The 27,299-nt window shown below is 45.6% G+C and overlaps 5 protein-coding genes across 10 annotated transcripts in view; 2 read left to right on the top strand and 3 right to left on the bottom strand.

Annotated features, from left to right (window-relative positions):
• LOC120453524 (furin-like protease 1, isoforms 1/1-X/2) overlaps positions 1–15,055 on the top strand; it is a 133,029-nt gene extending 117,974 nt beyond the window's left edge. For 4 of the 6 annotated variants that reach the window (XM_039638275.2, XM_039638273.2, XM_039638272.2 and 1 more), the window contains 9 exons: positions 4,241–4,486; positions 4,630–4,758; positions 4,824–5,698; positions 5,764–5,937; positions 5,997–6,115; positions 6,282–7,427; positions 8,017–8,183; positions 10,260–10,335; positions 14,073–15,055. In XM_039638275.2, coding sequence (XP_039494209.1) covers positions 4,241–4,486; positions 4,630–4,758; positions 4,824–5,698; positions 5,764–5,937; positions 5,997–6,115; positions 6,282–7,427; positions 8,017–8,183; positions 10,260–10,335; positions 14,073–14,812 — 3,672 coding nt within the window. In that variant the 3' untranslated portion in view covers positions 14,813–15,055. Of the gene's footprint in view, positions 1–4,240; positions 4,487–4,629; positions 4,759–4,823; positions 5,699–5,763; positions 5,938–5,996; positions 6,116–6,281; positions 7,428–8,016; positions 8,184–10,259; positions 10,336–11,318; positions 12,931–14,072 lie in introns of those variants that run through there. The other 2 variants (XM_039638276.2, XM_039638277.2) reach the window with 2 other exon arrangements.
• On the bottom strand, positions 2,299–4,130 carry LOC120453529 (NADH-quinone oxidoreductase subunit D). Its single transcript, XM_039638280.2, has 2 exons — positions 3,850–4,130; positions 2,299–3,795 (listed from the first exon to the last, which is right to left on the bottom strand). Exons 1-2 carry the CDS (start codon positions 4,040–4,042, stop codon positions 2,417–2,419), a joined length of 1,572 nt encoding a protein of 523 aa, XP_039494214.1. The 5' UTR covers positions 4,043–4,130; the 3' UTR covers positions 2,299–2,416.
• Positions 15,056–15,601: 546 nt separating the features above from the next.
• LOC120452215 (myogenesis-regulating glycosidase) lies at positions 15,602–17,776 on the top strand. The gene is made up of 2 exons (XM_039636337.1): positions 15,602–17,403; positions 17,461–17,776. The coding sequence occupies exons 1-2, from the start codon at positions 15,630–15,632 to the stop codon at positions 17,658–17,660; spliced, it is 1,974 nt and encodes a 657-aa protein (XP_039492271.1). The 5' UTR covers positions 15,602–15,629; the 3' UTR covers positions 17,661–17,776.
• LOC120452214 (centrosomal protein of 128 kDa) lies at positions 17,658–22,412 on the bottom strand. Its single transcript, XM_039636336.1, has 6 exons — positions 22,134–22,412; positions 21,626–22,071; positions 21,503–21,574; positions 21,088–21,436; positions 18,014–21,035; positions 17,658–17,962 (listed from the first exon to the last, which is right to left on the bottom strand). Exons 1-6 carry the CDS (start codon positions 22,246–22,248, stop codon positions 17,794–17,796), a joined length of 4,173 nt encoding a protein of 1,390 aa, XP_039492270.1. The 5' UTR covers positions 22,249–22,412; the 3' UTR covers positions 17,658–17,793.
• Positions 22,413–22,564: 152 nt separating this feature from the next.
• Positions 22,565–27,260, bottom strand: LOC120450904 (zinc finger protein 850). Its single transcript, XM_039634153.2, has 5 exons — positions 27,086–27,260; positions 26,698–27,011; positions 26,562–26,642; positions 24,988–26,509; positions 22,565–24,934 (listed from the first exon to the last, which is right to left on the bottom strand). The coding sequence occupies exons 1-5, from the start codon at positions 27,212–27,214 to the stop codon at positions 22,694–22,696; spliced, it is 4,287 nt and encodes a 1,428-aa protein (XP_039490087.1). The 5' UTR covers positions 27,215–27,260; the 3' UTR covers positions 22,565–22,693.
• Positions 27,261–27,299: the final 39 nt, after the last annotated feature.

The raw sequence follows: 27,299 nt of genomic DNA on the forward strand, positions 1-27,299 counted from the left end.
GTTTTTTCACTCGCTCCAAACAGCCATTTATCAGGGAGTTCCCCGAGGTGGCCTGCACCAGCGAGTTGATTAATTAAATTGTTGACAATTTTAAGAGCTGCCATGGAGTGGGCATTATTCACAGCTTAACATATCCCTCTTTGCCTCTAAACGATTTGTTGCTGGCAATGTTTGCCATCGTTTTATTGCCTTTTCTGTGTCATCTATGTCGTTGGCGTCATTGCACTAGAAAATAAGCTTCATGCGGTTAAGATCGCTTAACTTGGCCAACAAAGTATTTATTTTGTATGCTGTTATGATGGCTGTTTTCTTCAAGATTATGTATTGAATTTATACCATTTATTTATACAAACCACGTATTAAGCAGCTTAATAACAGTGAATCCTTTCATTGCCAACATAAAATCTTATTATTTGCTTAATATTATATTTATTTATGGCTAAGGAAAGTAGTATCCTGGTGAGAGTCCTTGATTGAAGTGTGGGCAGCTTGACTGCCATAAGTCACTTTTAATTGAAACCGCATCAAAACAATTAAAACTAAGCCAATTGCCAGTCTAGCCCTAAGAGCACTCAGAACTCGTCCTATATACGTATATCCTTTTTTTTTTTTTTTTCAAAAATGCGGATACCCAGTGGACTGCGTGTTTGTGAGCGTGTGCGAGGTATTAACTTAACTTTTCCACCCAACTCAATTAAAATGTTAGACAAAATTGCATATGCACAAGAGCAGGCAGCAAGTAAACAAATCCAAGTGTACATATGTATGTGTGTGTGTGAGTGAGTGTGTGTGTGCTGCATAAATTAATAAACTTGATAGTGGGCGCGCGAGCCGGGGGCGTGGCACCACTCGTCGGACATAAAAACTAAACGAGCTTTGAGCGCCGGGCGACACGTACGCAGCGAGTAGCAGCAATTAAAATTTTAGTAGTTGCCCAGCCGTGCCAACAGGGGGTTAAGGGTGGGGCATAGTTGGGGGTTAAGGGTGGGGCATAGTTGGGGGTTAAGGGTGGGCACAAGTTGGGGGTTGGGGTCTCAGTCTGCTGCTGTGGGCGCATATGTATGCCTCACCTATCATCCTGTGCGATTCAATAGCTCGAATTTTTCAACAAACACTGCAAAACATAGGGGGATAGTCTGGAAGCATCCTTGCTCCTGCTTTTACTTAGTTTAAAGCTTGGGAATTTCATGTATATGCCTCTTACTCTTAACAACTTTAAAATTATATTTATTCATATATATGCCAATAAATATAAAATAGTATTTAATACATTAGCGAAACTTCTAAGTTATGCAACTTGTTCAGACCTTCAACTACATAGCCCAACGAAAATGAAAAGTGGAACGTGTTTGCAAGGATAAAGAAGTGTGAGAAAGTGGCGGCCGGAAGGAGAAAGCCTCTTCCGCTGTTAACCAAATCAACGACGACATCCTGCTGTGAGCCTAAATAAATTGTGTTGCATACTTTTATGCGTTTACCCGAGGTAGCAAACTTTGTGATGGTTTTGGCCTAGTCCTTAATGATGTGCCAGTATTATGTTTGAGGTGGGTGTACATAGATGCCTGGGAATTCAGAAATTCGCTTACAATTAAGTCCAACTTAAAACACACTTATTCACACACTTATGGAAAACATAAGTGTGGCAAAGAGAATGGCGGCAGGAATGCATGACAATCACCTCCCAAATTGGTCGAGTTCTTGTGGCTGGCCATAACAATGTGGGCCAACTTTATGGCCCAGTAGTTGCCATAACTAATGCTGTCAACGTTTCTGCACAACTAATTGTAATTGTAATTGCAAAATAGTTTGACTCACAGTCGGCTTCGTGTGCAGCCCTTAAATTGCAATTTGCCAAAGAATTTAGCACAATGAAATTCAATTAACAACAAAGCGCACACATTCCCACATACACACAAAGCTCTCAAAACTGCGGCAAAATCCCAGCTACTATTTTATCTCACTTACACAGGAGCTGCGAGGAAGAGAGATGGCAAATAGCGAGGGAAAGGGACGCAGCAGCTTATGTCATGCGTCACTAAATCAGAACAATTTTGCACAAATTTCAAAAATAATAAAAGCCCATTTTAATTACACTCATGCTCTGGCCTAAAATTGTGGTATTTTTTACACTTGCAGAAAAAATTGGTTTAGATATACATATATAAAGCAGGGTTCCTTTTCAGAAGCAAACTAAATTAACGATTTGTATTTTGTGTATAATGAATTTATGAAATATTATATTGTCAAGCCTTTTTCGGCCAATATTTCTCTATACAAAAAAGTGTACATTTTTCCGAGTGCATTTGAAATGACACGCTGCATAAATAGCTTTCTGTTTTATTCATGTTTTGGGCATTTGATGTTCTCACACATAATAGGGATTATAATAAAAGTAATGGAAATTTCCAAACCCTGACTAACGGTCTATTTCGCCAAAAACGATGTCCAGCGATCCAATAATGGCCACAACATCGGCCAAAAGATGGGCGGGTGCCATTTTGGCCATGAGCGCCAGATGAGCATAGGAAGCTGGACGAATCTTGCAGCGATAGGGACGCGATGAGCCGTCGGAGATGAGGAATGCTCCAAATTCGCCTTTGGGCGATTCAACGGCACAGTACGTTTGGCCCGGTGGCACACGGAATCCCTGCGAGAAGTGCTTGAAGTGATGGATGAGATCCTCCATGCCCTCCTTCATTCTGCTCCGCTGCGGTGGACAGATCTTCAGATCATCCACCTTGATCTCACCCGGTGGCATGCGATCGATGCACTGCTTGATGATATTCACCGACTCGCGCATCTCACGCATGCGCACCAAGTAGCGATCATAGCAGTCACCATTCGAACCCACCACCACATCGAAATCCATCTCATCATAGGCATCGTATGGCTGTTGCTTGCGCAAGTCCCACTTGACGCCAGTGGCCCGCAGAACGGGTCCAGTGCATCCATAATTCAGGGCATCGTGTGCGGATATGACGCCAATGCCAATATTACGCATACGCCAGATGCGATTGTCGGTCACGACGTCCTCCACCTCGTCCAAGCGATGGTTGAACTGATTGATAAACTGGTACAGATCGTGCATAAAGCCCAGTGGTATATCACTGGCCACGCCCCCCGGTCGAATGTAGGCGGCATGGAGACGAGCGCCCGAAGCTCGTTCCGAAAACTCATACAACTTTTCACGTTCCTCGAACAACCAAAAGAGTGGCGTTATGGCACCACAATCGAGCACCGACGAGCCTATGGCCATCGTGTGATTGGTGAGTCGCATTATCTCCGAGAACATGGTGCGTATGTACTTGGCCCTGGGTGGAACCTCCACATTCAGCAACTTCTCCACCGCCAGACAGTAGGCCAACTCATTGGCCATGCAGGAAACGTAGTCCAGACGATCGAAATAGGGCAATGCCTGCGTATACGTCTTGTACTCGATCAGTTTCTCGGTGCCGCGATGCAGCAGTCCAATGTGGGGATCGGCATTGAGTACCGTTTCATTGTCCAGCTCGAGGATCATGCGGAGTACTCCGTGTGCCGCCGGATGAGCGGGTCCAAAGTTGATGAGCTTGGTGCGAAAGGTGCGATCGACGGGTGGAATCTTTTTACCCGTAAAATTGGGACGCTTCTTCCACTCGTCACCCTCGGGATACCAAACAATGTATTGCTGCTTATTCAGATACTCGGGATCTGGATACCAGAAGTGTGTGTTATAGGGCTTGTACGGCGGTCCGGGTGGATACAGCTCATCCCAGCTGGGGTCACATTCCTTAGCTTTCGGCTCCTCGTGGCAACCTTAAAAGTAGTGCACCTTATATTGAGTTTACCAGAGTGATCTACGTTGCTTACCAGCTTTGCTCGATGAGAAGACGCGGCGATTGAATAGTTTTCCCAAATCCGGTCTCTTGAAGGTGGACTTCAAGCCCTCAATGGTCAGATACTTCTCACTGAAACGATTCTTGTACGCCTGGAAACGTCGAATTTCGTTGGGCGTGAAGAGCTTGTCGGCCAACTTGCGCATTCCTTGCATTCCGCCAGACATGATGACCAGAGTATAAAGAACTTAACTTCTTTGGAAAATTAAAAATTTAAACAAATATGCTCTCCTCAGCTTACTGAGATGTTAACAGCAACGATTGCTATCTCCCAACATACAGATTACTATTTTATTTATTTCGTTATTTCGTTATTTCGTAAACAACCCATTAACGCATTTATGATGCTTGTTCACTCCTTGCAGATCTTCGATGATCACTACCACTTCGCACATCACAAGGTCTCGAAGCGGTCGCTCACCCCCGCCACGCATCACCAAACTCGCCTGGATGACGACGACCGCGTCCACTGGGCGAAGCAGCAGCGGGCCAAGTCGCGATCCAAGCGGGACTTCATCCGCATGCGACCCTCAAGGACCTCCTCGCGGGCCATGTCCATGGTGGACGCCATGTCCTTTGACGACTCCAAGTGGCCGCAGATGTGGTATCTGGTAAGTGATCGCAACTGCAAGCGAACTATTCATAAAAAATATAATGATGTTTGCACTGTTTAAATGTTCCAAGAACACAACAATAAGTATAATTAATATTATTATATTATATATAATTTATTATAATATATAACTATTCTCAGAATCGTGGTGGTGGCCTGGACATGAATGTGATACCCGCCTGGAAGCAGGGCATTACCGGCAGGGGCGTGGTGGTGACCATTCTGGACGATGGCCTGGAATCCGATCATCCGGACATACAGGATAACTACGTAAGCAGTGAGATTGGTTAACAACATTAAACCCATACTAAATGAGCATTCAATAACCCAAACAGGATCCCAAAGCCTCGTACGATGTGAACAGCCACGACGACGATCCGATGCCGCACTACGACATGACGGACTCGAATCGCCATGGAACCCGCTGTGCCGGCGAGGTGGCAGCCGTCGCCAACAACTCCTTCTGTGCGGTGGGCATTGCGTACGGCGCCAGTGTGGGCGGAGTCAGGATGCTGGACGGAGATGTCACGGATGCAGTTGAGGCGCGCTCGTTGTCGCTGAATCCGCAGCACATCGACATATACAGTGCGTCCTGGGGACCCGATGACGATGGCAAGACGGTGGACGGACCCGGAGAGCTGGCATCGCGCGCCTTCATCGAGGGCACAACGAAGGGACGTGGCGGCAAGGGCAGCATCTTCATTTGGGCATCGGGCAATGGCGGACGGGAGCAGGATAACTGCAACTGCGACGGCTACACGAACTCCATCTGGACGCTGTCCATCTCCAGTGCCACGGAGGAGGGACATGTGCCCTGGTACTCGGAGAAGTGCAGCTCCACGCTGGCCACCACCTACAGCAGCGGCGGGCAGGGCGAGAAGCAGGTGGTCACCACGGACCTGCACCACTCGTGCACTGTCTCCCACACGGGCACCTCGGCGTCGGCCCCGCTCGCCGCTGGCATAGCCGCCCTGGTGCTGCAGTCCAACCAGAATCTCACCTGGCGCGATCTGCAGCACATTGTTGTGCGCACCGCCAAGCCGGCGAACCTCAAGGATTCCAGCTGGTCCCGCAACGGGGTGGGGCGGCGGGTGAGCCACTCCTTTGGCTACGGATTGATGGACGCCGCCGAGATGGTGCGCGTGGCCCGCACCTGGAAGTCGGTGCCGGAGCAGCAGCGGTGCGAAATCAACGCTCCCCACGTCGACAAGTAGGAGATACAAATTGATTCACCCCTTCCCGTTCTTGTACTCATTTCCATTCTCCATTTGCCAGGGTCATTCCACCGCGTACCCACATCACCCTGCAACTGACGGTTAACCACTGTCGATCGGTCAATTATCTGGAGCACGTCCAGGCCAAGATTACGCTTACGTCGCAGAGACGCGGAGACATTCAGCTCTTTTTGAGATCGCCCGCCAACACCAGTGTCACGCTCCTAACGCCTAGGTAAGTGGAGCAGATGGTAGCCACCGCACCGAACTCCTGCTAATCCACTTCTTCACCAGGGTACATGACAACTCCCGTTCCGGATTCAACCAATGGCCCTTCATGTCTGTGCACACGTGGGGAGAGTCGCCACAAGGCAACTGGCAGCTGGAGATCCACAACGAGGGACGCTACATGGGTAAGTCGGAGTACTTTTTCCAGGATACCGCACATTGTGCCGTCAGATCGATGCTTTAAACCTGTACCGTTTTACATGCTGCGCTTTTGTGGAACTCAACCACCGACTCATCCACCTAACACCCCATAAACCCACCCACCGCCCATTGACCCACCGGCTTTTGTAGGCCATGCTCTGCTCAGGGAATGGTCGCTGATCTTTTATGGCACCACTCAGAGCATTGGTCCCAACGATCCGATCTCGGTGCCCAAGCCAAGTGGCTCGGAGGCAACCACCCCGAATAGCAGCAGCACCACCAGCAATCTGCATCAAGCCTATTCACCCCAGTATCCCCGCATTCCACCCAATAACTTTGGTAGCTCACCCTCGGGCGGGTCCAAGTTGCCACTGGGCAAAGTGCCGCCACCCAATAAATCCAGCTATGTGACCAACAATCCGCTGCTGAACTCTGCACCACCCAAGCAGGGCTACCAACAGATTTCCGCCACCTACGGCGTGATATTGGGCAAAGCCAATGGAAAGACTAACAATAACAGCAAGGAGAAGACCAACAACAACAAGGGAAACAAGGGCAGCAATGGTAACAAGGGAAAATCAGGCGGATCGGGCGGCAATCGCAAGGAGCAGACCACCCAGAGCACCATCATTCTGACGAGCACCAGCAAGAACAAGTACTACCGCATCTCGCAACAGCAGCAGCAGCAGCAGCAAAAGAGCAACAAGCAGGACAGGAATGGAGTGCAGACACAGAGACCCAAGGCCAACTCCGGCGAGAAATCCTACGATGAGAAGAATCGCAAAGTGGTGGGTGAGATCACGACGACTTCCGGCAACGGATCCATCAAGGCAGCCAAGCAGGTGAAAGAGAGCACCACCTCCACGTCGAATTCCCGCATACCCAAGCTTTTCGAGCGCTACGAGAAGATCCAGGCCATTTTCCCCGAACTAGAACCCTATGAGAACAGTTCGCCCAAGGGAAAACCGAAGCAGGCCAAGCAGGGCAAGCAATTCGAGGTGGATCTGTTTAGGCCCACCACTGGGGGAAATAGTCGGCAGGGCAATACGAAGAAATCGCCATCGGTGCCGCCGCCCTCGCAAACGATGGCCACCCTCTCCATATTGCCCATACTGCCCGCCGGCGGAAGTAGCTTCCTGCCGGATCAGAAGATCCTCAAGAAACAACAGCTGCTGATGGCCGCCGCCGGGGTCATGGCTTCTGCCCAGGAGGTGGAGGTGGAAATGGAGGAGGTGCCGGCGACTCCTGATTACGAGGCACGCAAGGACCACCGAAAGGAGGTCAACGGACCAAATGGTAGCCAACCACATTTCGGAACCACATCTGTTGCTTTTTAGTTTCATTTAAAAGCATTATTTCAGGAATTCTCAATACGACACCTTTTAATTTTCAACTTTTTGAATTTTAGTGCTCGTTTTCCGCGTTAAAATTCGTAATATTTCACTTTCTATTTTATGATTTTCAACATCTCGCCGTCAATGAAAGTTTGACAGCCACTGAGTGGCACTTTCTTGTTACTTTCATCAATCAAAGTGCAACTTTAAAATGTTTTTTTTTGTTCGGTTTGTTGGCCATTTGGCTGACGTTGCTATGGCAGTCAGTTTGGCAATTTTTCATTTTTTATCCCTTTTTGCCGGATTGTGATGGAAGTTGCGATTAGCTTTTCGTATAGTACGTATATCGTTCATATGGTAGATATATATTGGCCCTTCACTTGACTTGTTTGCCCGCCTGCAATCTGCAATATATCATACATTTTATAACATTTTGCGTTTGTCGTTCGCTGTTGATTTTGTATATGTGTTTCGATTTTATTTGGATTATTGAGCCCTTGGCTAGTCAGCAATAACTAAAAGCATTTGATTTCTCTACTCTGCGCTTTCAGCACAAATCACACAATGGGATATGATATTCTACGGCACCGAAACGCCCGCCCAACCCGAGGACGTGGCCAATCCCAGCCAGTCGAACCAGTTCAATCTGTATGGCAACGATATGGCCCACAACGACGTCGAGTACGATTCCACTGGCCAGTGGAGGAATATGCAGCAGGTGAGTCACACATCCCATTGTCTAGCTGTGAAAAACCCCTGGTTGCATGAGTAGCATATAAACTTTGGATACAGTGAACGTTTGCCCACTAGAAGATATCAAATCTGGCCTGATTTTGTATTCTAATGAATTGCTTCTAGTTTAATTCAAGAGTTAAATTTAATTTCTAGGAATAATGCTTGCCAAAAAAGTGCGTATCAGAGCATATAAGCTTCTAGTGCGGCTTTGTGAGCCTTGACTGTACTCATACGCCCCGTTGCCCTTCGTGTCCTGTTTATTTCTCGGTCTTGCGTCTTGCAGTGCCTTGTAGATGCTTTGTCCGGGAGCGAGGAGATAGGTAGTGATCTGAACCCGCATCAGAATCGCGGCACAATGCTGCGTGCTTGCATGTGGCTAGCTTGATTAAACCTTCAGTCAGACAGTCAGACAGTCAGACAGTCGCAGTGGCTTGCAAACTGTGCTGCCTGGCAGGACACTAGTCCTTTGGCAGGTAGCCTGTTTCTCGAGTTCGCTCGAGTTCCAGTTTGTTTATTATGATTTTTTTTCTCCATTTTTTTTGCCCCCAGCATGCCTTTTGTTGTTAATGTACGAAGTTGCCCAGCACGCGCCAATGCACAGCAGCCAAAGTATGCAAAGTACTCGCCCAATAGCGCTCATAAATTTGCAAATACTTGGGCATACACTGTCAGCAGCTATCTTTTGGGCCTGTTTGCCGCACTCCGCTCTGCTACCCTCCTCACCCCTCTATAACCAAGTCACCATCCGCCAGCATCTTAATTCCACTTTTGGCAGCCGTTTTTAAGCCTCGTCTTTGGCGGTGGGCCAGGAGGCAGTGCCTCTGTCAGGGACACCAGGACATCGAGGGGCACAGCGAAAAACTATAGCCAGCATTAAGTAGCAAACCTTCTTGTTTAAAGCTCCTTTCACTACAGCTGACCAAAGCTAACTTTCTCTATTGCGTTTGACCAAAAACGCGTAACATTCATTTTGGATAATATTTCGATATGTACTATATGTTGAAAGTATCATTGCTCTGCCATTTTTCTCCGTGTGCGGCGGGCATCAGCATTTTTCTAAACTTTGCCTACGTTTTGCCAGCCCATGGCTGCCTGGGCTTTATTCAAGTGCACTTTTGCCCCGGGCAGCCAGCAATTTTTAACCTTTTGGCACCTATTGTGCTTTAAAAGCGTTGCTGTTTCCCGCTGCCAGTGGCAGCCAATGGCAGAAAGGGATGTGCGGTAATAAAGGCGAGTGCAGTGACCTTAGTTTTTTGCGCCTCACCGCTCGTCCTGGCTGCAAAGGAAAAAAAACAAAAAAAACTTTTTGCATAACAAACACTTTTCCAGGCAGAAAAAGGGGTTGGGAGTGCCTCGTCCCTAGGATTTTCGTACGCCTAGCACAACTAGCACGCGACGTCATTGCATGTGAACTTAGATAGACTTGGACAGACCTTTTTCGGATTCGGATGGGGCAGCTATAAATAAGGCCAGACGGAGCCACATACATAAGTGCTTAAAATGCCAGACAGAGCGGCAACATGCAATGAACTACAACAACTCGAATCGGAGGGTTCAAAACTTTCAGCCACTTCTGGCTGGCCGAAAAAAACAAAACCAAAGGCACCGACTTTCGACTTTAAGCAGGAGTGATGGCCATAAATGTACCCAAATCCTCGACTTAAATGTATTTAATGTGCTTTTATTCACTGTTGATGACTTCAATTTTTGTGAATCTCTAACTCGAGCTCAACCTAATCTGCTTTTTATTAGTAAATCGCATTAGATTTAGTTTTGCTTGCCAGTCATTTAAACTGGACTTAGGCAAGTTCTTACCTCAGCTGTATTTTTCAGATGTGCATTTAGTTATTCTACTTGTTATTAATAATAATATTCTGATAGCGTTTTGATTGAACTTAACTGTTATGTGTTTAAAGAAGTTGAAACATCCCGAGAAAAATATTTTTAAAAAGCTCTAACTACAATTGAAGGTATCCTAACAGCTTGTGCCATCTTATACACCATCTTTAAGATTATATAATTCCCAATCTAAGCCCAGTGATATCCTTTTCCATTCCAGGTGGGCGATGTGGGCATGACCCGAGATCACAGCAACACCGCCGCGTGCCTTAAGTGGAGCGATCGCAAGTGCTTAGGTTTGTCCTTACTCTTTTTTATGATCATGCAAGTCTTCTTTCTAAACTTTAAACATGCCAACGACAACAACAACAAGAACAAGAACAACATTATCAAATGCATTAGATAATTTAGTAACAAATGACGGAAAAAAGAAAACAGAAAATTGGCAACAGAAAAGAAACAAAATTGAACTGTGTAAAGAACGAAAAAAATACCGAAATGAGATGAAAAGCGAACAAAGAATTTCCATTTAAAAGTTTGATGGCAAACAGTACGAGAAAAAGTAAAAGTAAAAAAAAATAAACAAAAATACAAGTAATTTAGAGGAGGCGTGCTGTGGAGAAGGAAGGAATCACTACAAGTCCAAAAAAATATACATACTAAAAATTTTGTAGTTAAATTTAAATGTAAGCCTAGTTGTACACAACAAACACAAGCAACACACACACGCACACATATGAGGGGGCGTGGCAGGATAAAAACAAAGGTTGTTCTCCATTGAGTATCCTTTACATTTTGTTTGTCGAGAAAATGGGACGCACAAAGCAAATTTTTGTTTTATTTTAGTCGAAATGCAATTCTATGCAGCTATATACAAACGTATCCTAAAATATATATATATATATATATTATACACATTATGTTTAAGAGTTTAGTTGAAATTTATTTGTACGATTCGTTTTTATTGTTTTCGTTTAGTCTGTTTGTGTTTGTTCTAAGCCTGTTTAGTTTGATTTGTTTTTCCCATGTTTTTTTGTCCAACTGCCTGCTTCCCATGTACACAGGAAAAAAATAAGATCACTTTCGATCGCTCAAACTTCCTTATGCCAAGTCAAACTCTTCATGTCATTCTAATCCTTTTACTTCTTCAAACTTACATTGTTTTGTTGTAATTATTAATAGCAGGTTTTTGTTTGATCTGGAAAATGCTGCATATATTTTCCTGTGTAACGATCTGTGTGTATATATGTGTACATGTAAACTAAATGCATTATTTCAGATATTGCCAAGCCAGCCAAGTAGTCGCGCCACAGTTTGAAAGGCACTGTACGCAAGCTTAAGCTTTTTAATTGTATTTTTTGCCTATTATTTGAGTCCCCTTCTTGTTTATCTGGTTTTGGATAAGAAATATTGTTTAATGCCATGCAGCCAAACGAAAGGAATGTTCAACACACAACACAACAACCACTGCAGTTTAGAGTTCATAGTAAAAGACTGTTTCTTAAAATTAAATCTTAAAAACTAAATCTTGGACAGCGGTAAATGATTGAAATGGGTCGATGGCGTGAAAGGATGCGAAAAATAAAAACCAAATCTAAGTAATTAATGGAAATATTTCTAGAGTTTAAGGCGCTAAGCAAAGCAAACCACTTTTGTATCAAAAATAAACGAAAACAAAACGAGAAATGGTCATGAACATAAACATGACCAAGTAAATAATATCCTAAGGTGTAGGGGTGAAGCATAGCGTAATAATTGAAAAGTAGGCAGCAACCACTAAACAATTAAATCGTATTTATATTAAACAATTTATAAAAAGTTCCTGCAGTTTTCAACATAAATCTAAAACGCGAAACACACTAATTACTACAAATTTTACACTTAATTGCCGGTTTATTTTGTCCACAATGCAAACAAAAACACAAACAAAACATATCTCTGTTACAAATTTGTTGCTTACTTAAATCATTATTATTAAACACAAATCAAAAGCAAATTGAGTGCAATAATTATTATTAAATCTTTAAAACTGTATTAAGCAGCAGCAAAATCTTCAAATGATTTCGTTTCTTATCAAACCGACAAACAAAAACATATCATTTAATATTTGTTTGATTTCGGAACTAAGTACAAAAACTATGTGTTTACTTAACAAATTTTATCCAAATTTACTTATCTCCTTTTGTGATTTATATTTCTATTCTATTGGTTTTGATTTAGATAAATATTCCCAATATCTATGCATTTTCGTTGTATGAATAATCATATCGTAACTGCACAATAAACAATACAAATATAAATGTTAATTTAATAAACAAGTTAATAGCGATGTAACGAACAAGAGGTGGAGTATCTTTTTGTTGTTGTTGTAATTAGCAAACATAAACACACCCACACACATACTTAGCCAGAGCATAAGATATAAACAAACTAAAGCTAGCATTTCTCTATCTGCATTGACAAGCAATCGAAAATAGTTGAATTAACCCCCCAATTCCTCAGTATACATGTACTTTACGCACTAGCAGCGAACAAAGCCGAAAATATTAACCAAGCCAATACACCGCAACACAAAACACAAACACTTACCAGTATTTGCCGAAAACTTAGGCAAGTACCCACATAAATTATGTTGAACAAATTTCCAAGTGAGTTTGGTTAGGAACACAACAAAATTCTGCTCCGTTTCCAAGTATTCTGTTGTTCTTTAACGCACACGCAGTTTTGGTACTTATTTATCTTCGAGGGCCAGAATACACTGGAAACAAAACTCTGAAGCATTAATTAGAGAGAAAGCCAAATTAATCTTTAAGCTTATACTAAACAAAATAAAACAAAAAAATTCGAAAGAGAAAAACAAACAAAACAAAAAAAAATGAGTAAAGAAAAACTGGTACTAGGGCATGGGGTAGAAACTAGAATTAAAACGTATTAACTTTAATGCCACGAAATTGTAAAAAAAAACATTGGAACAAAAACAGTAAATTAATGCTTGCAATTAGTGAGAGGAAACGAGATAAAATTAAACTTTTTTAAATGTAAAGAAAGCGAAACTGAAATTAAACACTTAAATTTAGTGACACAACCTCGTAGGGATGGTGGAAATTGAGAATGACGCAAATTCGAAACTCAATACAATTTTTTATGTATGTTTGTGTATATATCTATCTATATAATATCTATATGAGTAATAAATAAATGCATTGACAACGTAAAAACCAAAACTCCTTGAAGCCAATTTATTTACAACAATTAACTCGAAAACAGCAAGCGAAACATGCTCAAAAAATTTAATGAATATGAAGAAAGGAGCGCTCACAATTTGCCATTGAGGTTTTCAGATTGCAGACAAGGTGAGTGTGGCTTCAACCTAAGTATTGTTTTGTTCTACTTTTTGGTTTCAACGGAAAGTTCAATTTCTCCCTAATTTCTGTAATTCGTTTAATGCGTTACGTTGCCTTTTTAACACAATAAAAACCCACATTTTCATGTCCATGATTAGTGTTTTTGCTGGTGAAGGTTATACAAATATGCCTACACTGCCATCTTCAATCGCACACCGGTCTTTATGATTTGTTCTATTATTTTTTGAGCATGTTTTTCTTGCTGAGCTTGCTTGCAAAAAAAAACTTACATTTTTGGTTGCAAGGAATATGTTTCAGTTTCGAAGATTTTACGTACGCTTGTATAAGTTTGTTTTAAAAATACTTTAATTTAATTTGACATAAATTATTATAACTAATATTAAAACACTACAGCATTAGTAGTATTGGTTTAAAAAATACTCAATAATTAAAAACATATTACTCATTTAATTGCTTGTGTATTTACTTGGCTTTCCTTTTCAATCTCAACACGCACAAACATTGCTCAATTTCATTTCGTTTAAGTTTCACTAAGCTTTTGTAACCACATTCTAACCAACTATTTTCCACTTTCCTTTTCGCCAAATCTGTCGCTGAGGTAAATCTCATTCTAGCCACTTTGGATTATAAGTAAATATCTAACATTATTCCTCTCTAACTTTCCACAGAGTGCAATGACTCCGCGTATATGTATGAGGACCTGTGCTACGAAGTCTGTCCGGCGCACACATATCCGCTGGACAAGTTCCAAGCGGAGGAGGATGAACTGGAGGAGGAGGAGACGACGGCTCCGGTTAATCCCTACAGCAAGCCCACCACGGATCATTCCCCGTTGATGTCGAACAGCATTGATGACAAGCAGGATCCTCTGCAGGCGGAGGATCGGCGTCGTCGCACTCCCCTCGCCCAGCTGGTGGAGGTACCTTCTCGGGTCTGTGCCCCCTGCGATCGGAGCTGTTTGGAGTGCTACGGTGCCCTGGCCTCCCAGTGCAGCACCTGCTCCCCGGGCAGCCAACTGCGTAAGATCCTGAACGAGACCTTCTGCTATGCGTATGTGGTGCGCAGCACGGGAATGGCCAGTGTGGTGGATATATCTAAAATGGACGATCGGAATGCCCAGCAGTACATGACGGGCACAACTGTGCTGCTCCTGGTGTCGGTGATTTTCACCCTGATGGGCATAGCTGTGGCCGGTGGCATCGTGTATCATCGCAGGGCAATGGCTCGATCCAACGACCTCTACTCGCGAGTTTCCCTAATTCCCGGTGACTTAAGTGACTCTGACAATGAGGACGAACTGTTCACGGCGCACTTCCCAGGAAGAAAGAAGGAGGTCATTGAATATCACGATGAGGCGCCCAGCAAAAAGATCTCAACGGAAGATGAGAACAGCCACCTGGTACCCTGAATAATCAAATTAATTTATTAGTTAGGTCATGCATTTAGCCATCCCCATAACCACCAGAAATTTATATATATATACATCCTAAGCGACGGACAACCACATTTTTGTCTATATTTTCTTACATTCGACGGCATTACTGCTCCTTTATTTCAAGCCAAAATAGATTAAAGTATTAAAAGTAAAAGAAAAAAAAATCAAAACTAATTATATGTAATTTGTATGCCTTAATAAAATGATTTTAACTTAGCTCAAAATGTTTAATCAGTCAATGAAATACAAGTGAGTCACTGTAAAATCGATGACGAGAATGATCGCGACTTTTGTTATTTAACAACTACTGCTCGAAACTTATTTAAGAGGTATAATTCATCGATTTAACGATGCAACACTTGAGGTAATTCTCAATATGTTGATGTAAAGATAAGAATCTGTTGCATATCATGATTTTTTAGATTGCTTCTGAAGCCGTCCTTGACTTTCAGAAGGCACTTGTTGAGATACAGATACAGCTATATTGTTTTTATTGATGACTGTGTAAGTAGGTGAACTGCAATCTCAGCAGCGGTGACAACAATCAATTAGCTAATGGAAAAAATAGGAATTCAGGTGGAACCCGGCCAGGGCTTATCGGACGGGTTATCACGGAGCTGTCTGAAGTGTTCTCCCCCAGTGAGAACTGTGTTGACATCGCTCAAGAGCTTTATTTGTATAATACGCTGACCGAAGCCCCAACGAAATTTCCTCGATTTTCTTATCGCGACTATATTAGGTGGATCAACCAGTGCCTGACCGGCAGTTGTGTCTTGAGAAACGCACGACAATGAGGTTTATTTTACTATCCCTGCTGCTGGCATCCTGCTGCCTCTGGGAGGCGGTTCACACTTGTGCCAGCATCGAGCAGCGCTACAAGTTCGCCAACAGTAATGTCTACGTGCGACTTCGGCGCGGCGATAAGTTGCAGTATGAGCTGATGAAGGGCGACAAATCGCTGCAGACGGTGACCTTCGACAACTTTGACAGCAGCGCCAATCTGGTGGCCACCAGCAGTGGTAGCTACCAGCTCACCGATGGCCAAAGCATCGTGGAGTTCACCCTGGTCACAAGCGCAGTGGTTGCCGGCACTGGCAGCGAGATAACCCATGTGAAAGTATCCCGAGATCAGGTGCCGCAAGGCAGCCAACCCCGGGATTGTTTCCCCCTGAAGACCGGCACGACGCACTGGTTCAGTGGTCCGGAGCAGAAGCAACACTACTGGCCAGTGGAGCGACAGCGGCACAGCAACTACTCCTACCTGCCCAAGGAGCTGGACAACTTTGGTGTGGGCGAACGATATTGGTTGAACGGCGACGGTGTCTTTTTGTATGTGGAGAGCAATACTCCGCTGTTTATTGACCAGAATACGGCTGTCTATCCGGACCAGCTGTGTCTGAGTGCCATCAGTGCTCTGCCCTATGATCCTCGAGTGACCTCCGCCAAATTCGTTTACCACGTGGCTGTGGCCAAGGATGCCAAGGCAGCCCATAGGTATGCCGTAAAAACATTCCTCGGACAACCCACTGGCTACCCCGATGAGCGAATGGTCATGCATCCTGTGTGGTCCACTTGGGCTCTGTACAAGGCCGAGGTATCTGACGATGTGGTCCGTGAGTTTGCCCAACAGATCCTGGATAACGGGTTCAATAACAGCCAATTGGAAATCGACGATGATTGGGAGGATTGCTATGGCGCTTTGACCTTCAGAAAGAATAAGTTCCCCAATAGCAAGAACCTAACGGATGACCTCAAGGCCTTGGGTTTCCGTGTGACCCTGTGGATTCATCCATTCATCAACAACAACTGCACTGCCATTTACGATGAGGCCAAGTCTAAGGGGTATCTGGTGCTCGATCACGACGGAAGCTCCGACACGCAATGGTGGAACAGCCAGCCCAAAGATGCAGCCATTCTGGACTTTACCAAAACGGAGGTACAGGAGTGGTTCAGCACGCGTTTGAAGCGCCTGCAGGATGAGGATGGCATTGATAGCTTCAAGTTTGATGCCGGTGAGACCAGTTGGCTGCCCAGTGATCCCGTGCTCCAGGCCAGCAGTTCCATGGTGACACCACTGCAGGCGGTGGGCGACTACGTGCGCACTGTAGCGGCATTCGGAGACATGGTCGAGGTGCGATCTGCCCAGAACACTCAGGATCAGCCAATCTTCGTGCGCATCGTGGACAAGGACTCCGAGTGGGGATGGAACAACGGTCTGCTCACACTGATCTCTTCCATGCTGCAAATGAACCTCAACGGCTATCCCTTCGTGCTGCCCGATATGATTGGTGGTAATGGCTACTACGAGAAGCCACCAAACAAGGAGCTCTTCCTGCGTTGGCTGCAGGCCAATGTCTTCATGCCCGCCCTGCAGTTCTCCTTCGTCCCCTGGAACTTTGACGACGAGGCCATTGCGATCAGCAAGAACTTCACCGCTCTCCACGCCACCTACACGCCCTACATCATGAAGCTCTTCAAGCGGGCAGTGGATTCTGGTGAACCCGTGAATGTGCCGCTCTGGTGGATCGCACCCACTGACGAGGTGGCGCAGTCTATCTATGATGGTAATCCTATTATTTAACCTTAAATTTAAACAACTATAGCTAACTTATCTCTCGCAGAGTTCCTTTTGGGCGAAGACATCATCGCGGCGCCCGTTGTGGTTGAGGGCGCCATCAAGCGAGACATTTACCTGCCGGAGGGCGAGTGGAAGGATGGCAACAGCGACCAGGTGTACACTGGACCCACCTGGGTGATGGACTATGCCGCACCCCTGGACACCCTTCCCTACTTTTTGCGCGTGGGCTTCACACTGGAGTAGTGAGGAAATCAGTTTATATGTTTAATCTTTTAGCGTGTATATTACAAAAAACTAAACGAACAAACTCGATAAAGTTAAATAAATGAAACAAAGTTCATACAGATAATTTGGTTAAATCGAATGGATCGTATCTTTAAATCTTATTGGCCGCCATTCGCTTTCTGCTTGGAGGCGAAAAGTCACCCGATCCGGACATCGAATTAAGCGGATATCTGGGAGACATGCTATTCTGGCGAAATTGTCCGTACTCTCGCTCGAATTCCGCAGCATCCTTGGTCAGGATCTTTCGCAGGTCAATGGGTCTGCAAGTAAATAGGTTATATAATGTTTTAAATAAAGTATAAAGTAAATACTCGAATTTAATATTGTTTTGCTCCCTCTCCAAGCTCCTCTCGTACATGGCCAGTTTTAGGGCGTGCACCCGCTTGGCCGATCTGCGCCACCGCTTCCTATAGAGTTCCTTTTCGCGTGCCAGATTATTGTACCGATAATGCTGCGATCTTAGTTCTCCAAGAACTTGCTTGAGATCTCCTCCTTCGTCGGAGCCGTGCGCCTTGAGGTCCCCAATCTGCTGTTCCATGGCCGCAATGCGCACCTTTAGCTCAGTTTTTTCGGTGTACAGCTGCAGGTTCTCCTGCCGCAACTCTCCACTGCGATCCTCGAAAAGCCTAACCTGCTCCTCCATCTCCGATTTCAGTAGGGCTATGTGCTCCTCCAGCTCTGTAAACTTCGCCTCATAGTCAACGCCCGGAACATTACTTTTTTTGCTTATGAAGGTCTCGTCCAGATTCGCCTCCCCCTTGTGTAGTTGATGTAATCTGGCCTCCTGGCTTTCCATCTCCTCCAACTGTTTGATGTACTGCATTTCTTTGCGCGCCAATTCCTGCTCAAAGAGGTCTATTTGTTGCCTCCGCCAGGACTTGATTTTTTGTCCTATTGAGTCAATGGTATTTAAAGGTTGTTCCATGCTAAAATCATCCTCAGAGGTGCCAACATTTTTTAACTCTCCTTTTTTAGTTTTCGTAGATTCCTCAACTGATGGAGGCTTGGCCTTTTTTTTAACAATTTTTTTAGTCTGAATAGAAACCACTTCATCGGCTGGTTTTCTGTTTTCGGTGTCTTCTATGCTATCCAAAATAATTGATTTTTTCCTGATTATTTTCTTTTTTACAGGCTTTACTGTTTTCTCTTCTACAGTTTCGTAGTCCAGAGCCACAGCAGTATCCGTAACCAAAGTCTTCTTAACCTTTTTCTTTTTCACGACTTGCACATCCGTCTGTTCAATATCTGGATTTATTATCTCTAAACATTTTACATCCACCTCCGCCATGGAGATCCTTCTTTGGCTCTCCTGTCGTAGGCCTCTTCCTTTTTTTACTAATTTAGTTCTTTCGGTTATTGAATTTGCTTTCTCGATCCCTCGGGATTCCGACTGCAAAGAGAGTTCCTCGGTGGGTGTAATCTCTGCATGCTTCTCCTGATCCTCCTGTATCGCACTCCTTGTCTTTTTCCTAACACAATTTGTTTTGGAACGAGCAGAGGATCTTAAATTGCCCTCGGACATAGAGATATATTCTTCGGAGTTCCTCACCTCAACCAGAAGATCGTCCTTTGACAAAGCTCTCACTTTTTGCTTTTCCTGTTTGGTATGGGCAAAAGTAACCCGCTGTTCTGATTCGGTGTAAACCATTTCTGCTGGTAATGAATTGCCTTCCGACAGAGAGATATACTCCTCCGAGCTCGGCAACTCGTTCAGATCCATGGGATTTTCACTTAGCATTGTCACAGGATCCATTTCAGGCTGACTGAAAGTGATTTCCTCCTCAAAAGTGCTTTCATAATCGATTCTCTTGACTTTGTCCTCTTCGGGTTTTCTAAGTTTCTTTTTTGGCTTGACAGATTTTGCCTGACTGAGCGCCAACTGATCCTCGTAGAGAACCTCGTCGAGCTCGGCACGGCAAGTCTCCTGAAGAAACTTTTCCGTTTCAACCAAGGCTTGAGTCTGCACCTTATTAACCTCCACCCAACGAGCTCGAAGGTTTAGATCGCCCCTCGAGGTCTTAGGTCTTCTTTTTCCCAGCGTACTGGTGGATGAGTCTTCACAGATATCGAGTTCATCGGAAACTACTAGTTTCGATTTGGTTTTGCATTTCTTTCGGATACTAAGAACACTTATGTCTGTATCTAAATCAGTATCCATGTGCTCAGCTGGTTTTACAGTTTTTGAAGTTTTTATTTTTTTTGGGGAACTCTGTTTTTTAGGAAGAGCATGCTCGTAACTTAAATCCTCGTCATTCACTTCGTAGTTATCCTTTTCTAATCTTCTCATTTCAGATTGCTTAGTTAATATAGGAAGATTTTCTTGGATTAGCGGGACATTGCTTGTTTCAGTTTTAGAAACCGGCTTAAATTTTCTTGAAGGTTTTGGTAGGTCCTCATTAATAGTTTCTAGTTGGCTTTTATTTCCCTGCACTTCAGGGTCCACCTTGGGTTTTCTTACTTTGAGTTTCGATTGCACCAAGGATTCGCTTTGACCTGCCTTTAGTATTTCCAACTCAGCTATCTTCGCTTGTCTTTTCTCCTCCAGCTCAAACAAGTCTAAGGAAGTGAGCTCTTCAACATTCTCGAAATTCTCCGTAGGATTTCTTGTACTTCTTGATGATCTAGTTGTCAAATGGGAAGATTCCCTGACTAATTTGTTTGATTCCTGCAACGAATTCTTGGACTTGCTTGGTGAAGATGTATTGCGTTTTAATTTTTTGGTATTCGATTTCGTTTCGATTGCTTCCGTTTCTGAAGTATATAATGGAGCAAGTTCAGCTGCCTCTTCACCTTCATTCAAATTCAAGCCAGAGCGAACTACTGAAGCGGAAAACGTCTTTACCAAATGCTGCTCATCTTCGCTGTCCAAGTTAACCTCTTCAGTACTCAATCGGGTGAATTTCTTTCTCCTGTTCTGAGGCTTTTGCAAATCCGACGGACCATCCGAGTCGGACACATCCTCGTGAGGCAATGATCGATAGGATCCTTCCGAGGTTGACAGCTCGGCACCTACATTCAGACTTTCCGAGGATGCGTTGTTTTGTGACTGCAAGGTTACTTCGGGGTCCTTGCGACCCTTTGGCACATCCCGGATGACGCCGCTGGCGATCGATGGTGTTGGTTCCGGCTCCTCCTGCTCCTGCTCCTGCCGTGAAAATATCGTCTTCAGGTCCACACTAAAAGTGTACTCCATTAGTGGCGGCTTGGGCTCCCTGCCGCTGTCGGTGCGTCCAAATCGGTTAAAGGAAAAGGAGCCGTTGGCGCTGTACTTTCGGTTGTCGGAGAAGAAGTCATCCGCAGGCAGTAGATTAGTGAAGTCCATGCGGTAATGAGCTATAAAGCAATGGTCTTAGTATATAGTACTTTAATAGAGAGTATGGCTCACCTATGGCCGTGCCATTCATGTACATGTTGATGGGCAAGTAGAAGATGCGCTGAAAGTACAGCCTCATGCTGCGCAAGGATGTTTTGAAACGCAGTCCAAGGACATCGTTGAGAGTATAGATGTCGGATTCGTTTAGCTTCAACTCGATGTTGGTTACATTGCCCACAAAGTCGAACACCAGGATCACCGAGCTGGGTGGCTTGCCATGGTTAAGTGACTTTACTAACCCAGTCACGTTTCTCAGCTGCTTCAACTGCAGCACCACCTCGATGATGTCGCAATCGACCAGCGGATCATTGCCCACCTGCAGCAGGCCCAGTTGCACCAACGACTGCACATAGACGTTGGCCTGAGATAATCCGAGAGAAATTAGATTCATTTCGTAGCTGTGTTATTTCCAAGACCAGGAACTCACCTGCGACTGGAGCATGCTGGCAGTTATCGAGTGTCCGGGCGACTGCATCGGCGGTGTGGGTGGCGATTTGACCTAACAAACATATTAATATACAGTATACACCACTTACACTCTAGCACTTACTTCGGTGAACTGCATAAAGTGTTCAAAGTCCTTGGTGTGGAGAATGGACTTCTTAATAATGGCCAGCATGAGCAGAACCTCCGGCTTGTGGGAACGGAACTCACTGCTGGTGCAGATGAGTTTGTGCCAGAGCATCTTCAAATGCGGACTATTCTCGCTGCCCACCGTGCCGAGCACCGGCAATCCTCGGACGGGCAGGAGCAGCGTTCCAATGGTTTTGCGTTCCGTTCCGCCGCCACGGCAGGCATAGAAGGTCATTTTGACGGGACGGTGATCGGTCTTAATCCGCTTGATCCCAGCCAGGTCGCACTCCCAGACGCAGTTGCTGTTGAAGATGATGTTCTCGTCCGACTGGGTGCCCTCCACCTCGAAGTCCACACCGTTCAGCGCGGCATTCATCACTATCTGCTCCCGTTCGGTGGCATCGCGGCCAATGAAGTTGATCGCTGGACAGGACAGAAGGTAAGCTATAAGCTTTAAGGAGGTCAGGTGCAATACTTTTACCCACCCTCGACCACGTGGAGCAGTACGCAATAGACCTGGTCGGATTCCTTGGAGGTGACACTTCCGCTTCGGCCGCCGCTGGCTGTCATCGAACGAGGTGCCTTGAATGGCTTGACCATCTTTGTGTACGGGGATCAAATGTCGGTATGGAGAGTGTTTAACTATCAAAGCAAAATTTAAACGTGGATGCCAGCGAGTTGGTGCATCTGAGTTCCGCTGCGATCCTCCTTTTCCGTAGTTACCTCTGCTTTTATGTAGTTTTGTATGTGACTGCTCATTCACTTTGAACGGAGGGTCAAAAGCCACTTGGATTGGTAGTCAAGGTTACGCCAGGCGATTAGTATCGAGTGTGGAAAGCAGCTGGAACTAGCGCACTTTAAACAACCCCCGAGGAGTTCGAAAGACGGGGTGGTTAGCGGGATCATTAATTTTTTATCATTTTTTATTATAGCTCTAGTAATTTTATTTTGATCTTTACATTAACAAAATAAATGTATAAAATGGTTAAAATGTATGTTAATACCGCGTTATTTGTCTTATATTATCGCTTAACAACATAGGTTTTCATAGAGTAAACTGCTCCAGAACCGTGCGCCTCGTGGGCTCCTGTCCTGTTTCCTGACCCTCCTCGTAGTGGCTCTGCTGCATGCGGTGGTTCTTTAGAGCAGTGCCCTGAATAAAACGCTCTCCGCAGACGCCGCATTGGTAGGGACGCTCGCCGGTGTGCCGCCGGATGTGCAGTGTCAGGTCGTTGGATTGCGTGAAGCTCTTCTCGCAGTAGGTGCACTTGTAGGGCCTCTCCCCGCTGTGGATTCGCATGTGCTGCTGCAGCTTGTAGGAGCGGGCGAATCCCTTTTGACACACCGTGCATACATGTGGACGTTCGCCGGTGTGCGTCCGTCGGTGGCACTGGAGATCGGAGGATCGGGGAAAGGCCATGGTGCAGTACTCGCACTTGAAGGGCTTCTCACCGGTATGGCGACGCATGTGGATGATTAAGTTGGAGGAAGAGCTGACCGCCTTGCCGCAGAAAGCACACAGAAAACGCTTTGGTTCCTTAGGGGATATCGGTCTGTTTGAAGTCTTCGCTGGATTCGGTTTGCAGTCGGGCCCATGGAACTTTTTCAAGTGCGCACTTAACCGATCCTTGCGGTTGTATTTCCTTGTGCAAAGTCCACACTGAAAGACCTGACCTTCGGCTTTTGGCTCGTCACCAGACGCTTCCTTCGACTCATCCAGCTCCAGATCCCCGGGCTTTTCATGCTGCAACTCCATGTGCTGCAAAAGGTTTGACTCCCACATGAACTTGTAGCCGCAGCGTGTGCATTTGAACTGCTTTTCTCGGTTTTCGCACTGAGTTCTTTTGTGGTGGGAAATAATTTCCGGACAGACGCTCTTGAATAAGCAACTATTACAGCCGTCGGAGATCTTCTCCATCCGGTGCATAGCCTGCTGATGTTGATACAACTCGAATTTCCGCAAACACCTCAGTTGGCACATATTGCAGGTATAGGAGGCAGGAGCTCCTGGTGGTTTTGTGTGTGTCCTAGCCTCATCATCATCAGTCTCGGAATCATCCAAATCCATCTCAAAGCCCATTTGGTTGGTAATCGAGTAGTTTTGAAGCGAGGAGTAGTCGTGGTGACTACCGGCGGGCATGGTTTCCAGATGCAGTCGCAAAGCCGCGATGGTGGGAAAGCTCACGTTGCACACTCGGCACTCCACCTTTTTTCGGCCTCCAGGATTCACATATGAGTCTAGTATAGCCTCAGCGTACGGCAACTGGTTAACACTTATTCCATGACGTGCGATATGCTGTAAAAGATTGGCTTTGCGATAAAAGCGACGAGCACACCAACGGCATCGGAAGATGTTTGATTCCTGACCGTGCATTAATGTATGACGCGTGAGATCCTTTTGCATCCTAAAACTGCGCTGACACTTTCCGCACTGCAGATCGCCATCTGCTTTGGGTGAATCATTCTGGATTGACAGCTCATCTAGCTGATGGAATACTTCCATGTGGAGCTTCAGATTGTCCCGCCAGCGGTAACGAAGCGGACACTTGCGGCACTGGAAGAGTTTTTGCGGATTGTGGCAAAGGGTTCTGGAGTGGTGATCGAGCAAAGATTCATTGACAAATCTAGCCTGGCAGTTGGAACATACCAGGAGCGCCTCCTCCCACTTGTGCTCCTCCAGTTGGTGGGCATACAGCTGATGCTTCCTCTTTACAACCACCGTACAGAGGTTGCAAGGATAGTTTGAAGATGACTGATCCTCCTCCTGCTCGGCCTCAGTATCAGTTTCGCTGCTATCGAGACTCAGCTCCAGGCCGGCCTCGTTTGTGATGGAAATAAAGCGGTCTAAGTTAAACTCCTTTTGCACATCAGCCATAATCCTTCCGGCCAGTTCATCTCGCTCTAAGGTACTTTCCACATCTGGGTAAAAGGCTCTCGAGGCACTTGGAATATCTCTGTCTTCAGTAAAACTTAGTTCATATTGATGGGAGCTCATGTGAGACCTGAGATCATTGATCTTTGAGTGACGTGAGAGGCAGATCATGCACTGAATTAGCTTGCAACCGTGAGGACGACTTAGCCGGGCCAGAGTCATTTCCTGGTTAGCGTCAGGTACGACAGGCTGATTATTTACGTAATCTGAATTTCCGGCGTGAACTTTTAGGTGGGACTTTAAGCCATCCTTGCGGTGGAATCTACGATGGCAATGGGGACAGTCGAACTGGGCAGCCGACTGAGGTTGATGCAGACGTTTGTGACGATTAAGATCTTTGTGCCAGATGAATACCTACAAAATAAATTGTCAGGATTATTGTGGCTAATTTTGAAAATATCGTTTACCTTTTCGCACTGGTCGCACTTCAACTTTGTGGGTTCTTCTTCTCCATCTTTCGTTTTGTTATGGTGAGTCAGTTGGTGTTTCTCATAGTTCGACTCCCATATGAACCAGATATTGCATACTCGGCAGTGAAATCGGGAGTGTTTCTTTTCGCAGCGGTGCCTACGGTGTTGTTGAAGAAGGGCTTTGCTTACGAAGCCAGATCCACAGTACTCGCAGTGACAAGGAAGCTCAGTCACCCCATCGGAATGTGCGCTTATTTGGTGCTGCATCAGGATCTTCAGGGAACTCGAAACTTCTCCACATAAAAGACAGATGTGCGATGGTTTTGAAGTCTCCACGTCGCTCAACTCTGACTCGGATTCAAAAAGATCGAGCTCCTGTCCACTTTCGGTGCTGGCGTTATAATAGCGATCAAAGTCTTGAACCTCGAAGTCCTCAGCTATACGCACGGCAAGATCCGAGATAGTGCACTTCAAACCGTCAGGATAAAACGACCGAAAGAACATGGAATTGTACGCCGGATTAATGCCATTCAAATCATGTTGGTGTGTGAGTAGGTGAAGGCGAAGTTGCGATAAGCTAGTTAGCGAGGTTTCGCACAAGGAGCACATTATTTGGCTGGCAATCGTTTTCTCCTCGTGGTGCGAGCACGCGTGTCTTTGAAGGTTTTCCGGCCACATAAACCTCCCGGAACATTTACGACAGCGATATCTACGTATTTTGCTGAGGCAATGCGTGTTCAAATGTTTGTTGTAGATCGTTAGGCATAGGAAACCAACTTTGCAGGAACTGCAGCGCTGCCAGGGAAGCGTTGTCGCAGATTGGGAGTGGTCCTCCAGGGTGTGTCTCATCAGACGATGTTTGCGATTGAAAGACATATTGCACACCAAGCAATGGTATTTAGACTCTTTGCTGTCACAGTCCTCATCGGAATCACTGAGTCCCAGCTCGTATCCGTGGAAATTCACAACACATGCATACTTCTCCAAATGGCCTTCTGCTATGTCACCGCAGATCTGTTGCCTAATATTGTCCAAGTCACAAGGCAAGCCAGGAAAATGCTCCCTTACAACGTCACTATCCCTTCTTAAGTTGGCTAAGGTCTCCACATCTGCATGACTCCTTAGGTGAATTCTAAGCTCCTCCATTTGTTGGAAAATCGACCCGCATAGCTTACACTCGACTCTTTTCAACCTTCCTGAGCTGTAGAGACGCTCAGCAAAACGCCACTCTTTTCCGAGTTGGAGAGCCTTCCATTTCGCCTCCCGCTTCTTGTGGCATCGTAAATGGAATATATACTTGTCCTTGCGCAGAAATCCCTTGCCACAGGTATCGCACACGTAGGAAGCGTTATCGAAGTGGATCCTGGCGTGGCGCTGCATGTCGCGGTACCAGGAGAATGTCTTTCCGCACACCTCACATGCGTGGCGGCCATCAGTGGTCATCGCCTGGCTTTTCGCTGGACCAGGTGGACGTCCTCGACGGCGCTTAACGGGCGATGGTTCTTCAGATGGCTTACATCTAGGAGGGAAAAACACGATTAGGTATTAGAGTATTGTTGCACTTCACTTACTCCTCATTTTCGCTTTCCACTGGCTGCTTTACTTTTCGGGAGCTTCGACGCAGATGATAGGACTTCTTTCCCACTTGATCTCTTCAAGAAAAACTAATGTAGTACTGCCTAGCATTTAACTGTGGAGTACACTTACTCATCACTTTCCGGCGCAGCACCAAATTCCTGATCGCTGTCACTCTCCGGTTGCCACTTCAGCTCCAAAGCCGCCGTTTCGGTGGCGTCCACCTCGACTCCGGGCTTGTTGCCGCCATCATCGAGGTCCACTTCCGTTTTAATGTTCTGCTCCGCGGGAATATCAATGGGCATTTCATCCAGACATTCCCTCAGCCGCGCCAACAGCTCTCCATTGACTTTTTTGGCCTGCTGCACAAAGGCGTAGGCACCTTCCATTCGCGTCCAGCACTCGGGGCATAGATGTTGCGGCAGGTTGTCATCGGAGCTCTCCAGCTGGGTGTAAGGATCGGGATTGTGGTCAGGGTTAGCAGGTAATTCATAAGTCTAAAATCTGGTAACAAACTCACATCGATTTGCGTCAGTTCCTGGAGCACCGCATAGTAGCTTTTGGAGGCGTCTCTGTCCAGGCGAGTGGACAAGGGCAGCAATTGGTTGTTCTGCACCGCACAAGTGCGGCAAATATCCGACGGAAGCATTTTTGCCGTGGTGAGCTCACTTAGCTCATGATCTTCGACCAGAATGTTTATGAAAATCACTGAAAAACAAATTAATACTTGTAAA

This window comes from Drosophila santomea, chromosome 3R, assembly GCF_016746245.2.
Source record: "Drosophila santomea strain STO CAGO 1482 chromosome 3R, Prin_Dsan_1.1, whole genome shotgun sequence".
Taxonomy (NCBI): Eukaryota; Metazoa; Arthropoda; class Insecta; order Diptera; family Drosophilidae; genus Drosophila; species Drosophila santomea.

Bases quoted from the DNA above. Each gene is read 5' to 3' on its own strand.
- LOC120452215 (XM_039636337.1), top strand. From the start codon at position 15,630: ATGAGGTTTATTTTACTATCCCTGCTGCTGGCATCCTGCTGCCTCTGG. The intron at 17,404-17,460 runs GTAATCCTATTA...TATCTCTCGCAG, and splicing joins GGCGCAGTCTATCTATGATG to AGTTCCTTTTGGGCGAAGAC.
- LOC120452214 (XM_039636336.1), bottom strand. From the start codon at position 22,248: ATGGTCAAGCCATTCAAGGCACCTCGTTCGATGACAGCCAGCGGCGGC. The intron at 22,072-22,133 runs GTGGGTAAAAGT...TGTCCTGTCCAG, and splicing joins ACTGCTCCACGTGGTCGAGG to CGATCAACTTCATTGGCCGC. The intron at 21,437-21,502 runs GTGAGTTCCTGG...GGATTATCTCAG, and splicing joins CCAGCATGCTCCAGTCGCAG to GCCAACGTCTATGTGCAGTC.
- LOC120453529 (XM_039638280.2), bottom strand. From the start codon at position 4,042: ATGTCTGGCGGAATGCAAGGAATGCGCAAGTTGGCCGACAAGCTCTTC. The intron at 3,796-3,849 runs GTAAGCAACGTA...ACTACTTTTAAG, and splicing joins CTTCTCATCGAGCAAAGCTG to GTTGCCACGAGGAGCCGAAA.
- LOC120450904 (XM_039634153.2), bottom strand. From the start codon at position 27,214: ATGCTTCCGTCGGATATTTGCCGCACTTGTGCGGTGCAGAACAACCAA. The intron at 27,012-27,085 runs GTGAGTTTGTTA...CCTTACACCCAG, and splicing joins AGGAACTGACGCAAATCGAT to CTGGAGAGCTCCGATGACAA. The intron at 26,643-26,697 runs GTAAGTGTACTC...TTTTTCTTGAAG, and splicing joins GCTGCGCCGGAAAGTGATGA to AGATCAAGTGGGAAAGAAGT.